The sequence below is a fragment of the Micropterus dolomieu genome, linkage group LG15 (genome assembly GCF_021292245.1).
Source record: "Micropterus dolomieu isolate WLL.071019.BEF.003 ecotype Adirondacks linkage group LG15, ASM2129224v1, whole genome shotgun sequence".
NCBI lineage: Eukaryota > Metazoa > Chordata > Actinopteri > Centrarchiformes > Centrarchidae > Micropterus > Micropterus dolomieu.
In genome coordinates, this window is record NC_060164.1 from 880727 (window position 1) to 885534 (window position 4808).

The following is a 4808-nucleotide window of genomic DNA, read 5'->3' on the forward strand; positions in this document are numbered from 1 at the left end:
GCATTTATTTTGTCTCTCTATATCTCAATCCTTCCCTTTCTCTCTCTCGAAGACAATAATTTGCTATGTATACGTTACTCTGTGCACCTACAAGCCTTGTTGCACTTGTGCCTGAAGAAAACTACACCTGCATCAAAGGTTTCTTTTGACAATTTCCTTTTAATAATTTGTGTACCAGGTTTAGGGCTTTGAATATCTGTGGGGGAGCATGTAGACAGCCTCTCTTCATCTCCAGCAAGAACAAACTAGTTTAACTCAAAATGTCCACACATGCAAAAACATGCAAAATGACCAAGAACAAGGTGGGCAGGTCATTCAGATTAACCAATTAGAAGGCCCCTGGGTCAAAATGTCCTGTTGGGCTGCTATCATTAGCTTGCCAATAATACTGCCTGCACAGGGTTTTCTGCATGTAAATTAGTTTATGGTACTTTGAACACCACTTTATTCTGTATTATGAACCATGTGAGCAGTATGACACTGGGCCCCTCCACAAGAAAGATGGGTAATAACACAGATCTGCCTTAGTTGATATTGTGTGTTTTAGGGGTGCAAGTTTGAGGCATTTGTAACAAATTAGCAATTAGCCAAATTACTGCAGGGATTAAAAACTGCACTTAAAATAAAAAAAAAACTGTCGCAATATATTATTATACCAGATCTTGAAAGTGGTTAAGAACAATAGTGTATGTTTTAGAAAGGTTTCCCATTTATCTAGCAGTAGTATTTGTCATGTTACGTTGCTTAACGATAAGTAATCATGTGCTGAAACTTACCCCACAATACCTGTTTCATGAGAAGCACCAACTCCCAACTAACATATCTGAACACAGAAGATCTTAAAATCTTAATTATGATTATTTATTATTATTTTTTAATTTACTTTCTAATATAGCAAAATGTGTAAAACAAAGAGCAAAGGTTGCTTCATTAAAGGAATTACAAACATTTGAACACAACACAGTCTCAATCAGGTCCCAAAATCAATTAATCACTTTACAGTATACATGTGGTTTTTTTTCTGTAGCAGATAATCTGACTTGACCACATCCTGTGATCTGGCTCATTGAGGTTTTAAATCCAAACACATTACACCTGGGTGACAGCAAAATCTAAGTTCTGGGGATAAACTTCCAGTGCATTACACTACATGGTGATAAAAAAAGCAGACTAACAAGAAGCTACGCACATGGTAGAATAAATCAGCTAAACATCACAGTCTCAATGACTGTGTCTGTGGAGAGACATTTGGAAATTCCTTTAATTCAATGAAAAGCTGATAATAAGTGGCAAATGTGTTTCTGGAGCTTCTTCACCCTGTAGGTTTGAATACCTTTAATCTACATTTGTGGTCAGGACAGTTATCCCATGTAGAGAGATGAGTTGAAAAATTGCTAAAAATTGAAATCAGAATCTCGGACATCTAGTTGGTTGTGGAAATTTAACAGATGAGCTGTGTAACAATGGCTGTGAACAGCATTATTCGATCTCCAGTCACCATGCAGGGATGTGTTTGACTGTGTTTGTGTATCAGAGGTAGCTAGCTGCTAGAATCTTGTCGCGGTTTTCTTCATACTGGTGCAGCATCTTCTGGAGGTCATGGTCTGCAGGAATCACCTGCACACACACACAAAGGGTTTTTTTCTATTTAACTATTAGAAATGGATCATAATCACTATGACACCTAGACATGTAATAACATCAGACAAAGACAGGAGGCATGAGTCAGTGTAAGGGCCATCTGTAAGGTTACCTGAAACTACCAGACACACATGCTGCTTTATGTACAGTATCTCACAAAAGTGAGTACACCCCTCACATTTTTGTAAATATCTGATTCTATCTTTTCATGTGACAACACTGAAGAAATGACACTTTGCCACAATGTAAAGTAGTGAGTGTGCAGCTTGTATAACAGTGTAAATTTGCTGTCCCCTCAAAATAACACATCACACAGCCATTAATGTCTAAACTGCTGGTAACAAAAGTGAGTACACCCCTCACATTTTTGTAAATATCTGATTCTATCTTTTCATGTGACAACACTGAAGAAATGACACTTTGCCACAATGTAAAGTAGTGAGTGTGCAGCTTGTATAACAGTGTAAATTTGCTGTCCCCTCAAAATAACACATCACACAGCCATTAATGTCTAAACTGCTGGTAACAAAAGTGAGTACACCCCTCACATTTTTGTAAATATCTGATTCTATCTTTTCATGTGACAACACTGAAGAAATGACACTTTGCCACAATGTAAAGTAGTGAGTGTGCAGCTTGTATAACAGTGTAAATTTGCTGTCCCCTCAAAATAACACATCACACAGCCATTAATGTCTAAACTGCTGGTAACAAAAGTGAGTACACCCCTCACATTTTTGTAAATATCTGATTCTATCTTTTCATGTGACAACACTGAAGAAATGACACTTTGCCACAATGTAAAGTAGTGAGTGTGCAGCTTGTATAACAGTGTAAATTTGCTGTCCCCTCAAAATAACACATCACACAGCCATTAATGTCTAAACTGCTGGTAACAAAAGTGAGTACACCCCTCACATTTTTGTAAATATCTGATTCTATCTTTTCATGTGACAACACTGAAGAAATGACACTTTGCCACAATGTAAAGTAGTGAGTGTGCAGCTTGTATAACAGTGTAAATTTGCTGTCCCCTCAAAATAACACATCACACAGCCATTAATGTCTAAACTGCTGGCAACAAAAGAGAGAACACCTCTAAGTGAAAACATCCAAATTGGGCCCAATTAACCATTTTCCCTCACCGGTGTCATGTGACTCTGAAAAACGTATGAGTGCTGCCAGCATTGCTGCAGAGGTTGAAGGGGTGGGGGGTCAGCGTGTCAGTGCTCAGACCATACGCCGCACACTGCATCAAACTGTTCAGCATGGCTGTCGTCCCAGAGTGAAGCCTCTTCTAAAGATGATGCACAAGAAAGCCCGCAAACAGTTTGCTGAAGACCAGCAGACTAAGGACATGGATTACTGGAACCCTGTCCTGTGGTCTGACAGATGTGGTTCAGATGGTGTCAAGCGTGTGTGGCGGCAACCAGGTGAGGAGTACAAAGACAAGCGTGTCCTGTCTACAGTCCAGCATGGTGGTGGGAGTGTCCTGGTCACTGGGGAGCTACAGTTCATTGAGGGAAGCATGAATGCCAACATGTACTGTGACATACTGAAGCAGAGCAGGACCCCCTCCCTTCAGAGACTGGGCCGCAGGGCAGTATTCCAACATGATAAACACACCTCCAAGACGACCACTCACTAAAGAAGCTGAGGGTAAAGGTGATGGACTGGCCGAGCATGTCTCCAGACCTGAACCCCATTGAGCATCTGTGGGGCGTCCTCAAACGGAAGGTGGAGGAGCGCAAGGTCTCTAACATCCACCAGCTCCGTGACGTCGTCATGGAGGAGTGGAAGAGGACTCCAGTGGCAACCTGTGAAGCTCTGGTGAACTACATGGCCAAGAGAGTTAAGGCAGTGCTGGAAAATAATGGTGGTCACACACAATTTGGACACTTTCACTTAGGGGTGTCCTCACTTTTGTTGCCAGCGGTTTAGACATTAATGGCTGTGTGATGTGTTATTTTGAGGGGACAGCAAATTTACACTGTTATACAAGCTGCACACTCACTACTTTACATTGTAGCAAAGTGTCATTTCTTCAGTGTTGTCACATGAAAAGTTCATCAAATATTTACAGAAATGTGAGGGGTGTACTCACTTTTGTGAGATACTGTATAATACCTACACAAACCAAAGCACAGACTTGGCTGGATGTGAATATTCACTCACCAGAACAGGAGCAGGAAGAGGGGAGGAGGTACGCTTGATGAGCCAGTCCTCATACAGCTGGTGGATGGACTCCAGATACTCCTAGGAGGGGGAGCACACACGTGCACACACAGGCTTGAGATCTCATTTGAGGTAGCACATTGCTGACCAATTCAGAAAATTTCATCTTCACAATCCTCTATAAACCCATGAATTGATATGAACTTTGTCTGTTATGTCAAGTGAAACCCTATGTTTGAGTCTGCATCCTCACCAATGGAATGACTTTCTCCTCATCTCTGCATCTTTTCTTTAACCTGTCATGGCAGGTCTGAGGAGACGTCTGCAGGTAGACTGGAGACAGAGGAAACAGCCACAGTTCAGTTGTTTACTGTCCCACTGGGGGAATTCAGCTTGCAGCAGAGCACAGATAAACAATGACAGTACCCAAACAGTACTTAGATTAAATGTATAAAAAGGTGCATTTTTATAGGACTGGACTTGGTTCTATGGTGCCAAGTCTGAGCAAAAAGTGCTTAAATGCTTTGGTAATAATAATACATTTTATTTATAATGCATTTTACATTTCAACGAAATCTCAAAGTGCTAATGGTACCGATGGCATGTTCTGTGGATGAAGACCTGCTCTATGATTTGGAGTGCTAAAAGGTTGCAACTTCTGTCAGTTGAATATAATAGATACAGTCTATTTGAACACTGTAAAATATTCTGAGTAAGTAAACCTAAGTGTACTTGCACGTACTGTATCTCATGTTACCCATTTGCATCACGCAGAGCTGTCTGAGATAGGATGCCTATAAATGCTCCGTATGGAAATGCTCCATATTTGTATTTGACCACTTGTATTTGACATTTGCATTCACACACTGAGCCTAAGCTCAGACAGAAACGAACATTCACACACATTCATAAACTGGCGGATTCAGTATCTTGCCCAAGGACACTTCGACACGCAACCAGGGGGATTGAACTGCCGACCTTCCGATTAACGG

General features: G+C 41.0%; 1 protein-coding gene across 5 annotated transcripts in view; it reads right to left on the reverse strand.

The window, feature by feature from the left end:
• Positions 1-847: 847 nt before the first annotated feature.
• The window catches only part of tk2 (thymidine kinase 2), a 10764-nt gene continuing 6803 nt past the window's right edge, over positions 848-4808 (reverse strand). For all 5 annotated transcript variants that reach the window (XM_046070988.1, XM_046070987.1, XM_046070986.1 and 2 more), the window contains exon 10: positions 848-1617. In XM_046070988.1, coding sequence (XP_045926944.1) covers positions 1531-1617 — 87 coding nt within the window. In that variant the 3' untranslated portion in view covers positions 848-1530. The remainder of the gene's footprint in view (positions 1618-4808) is intronic.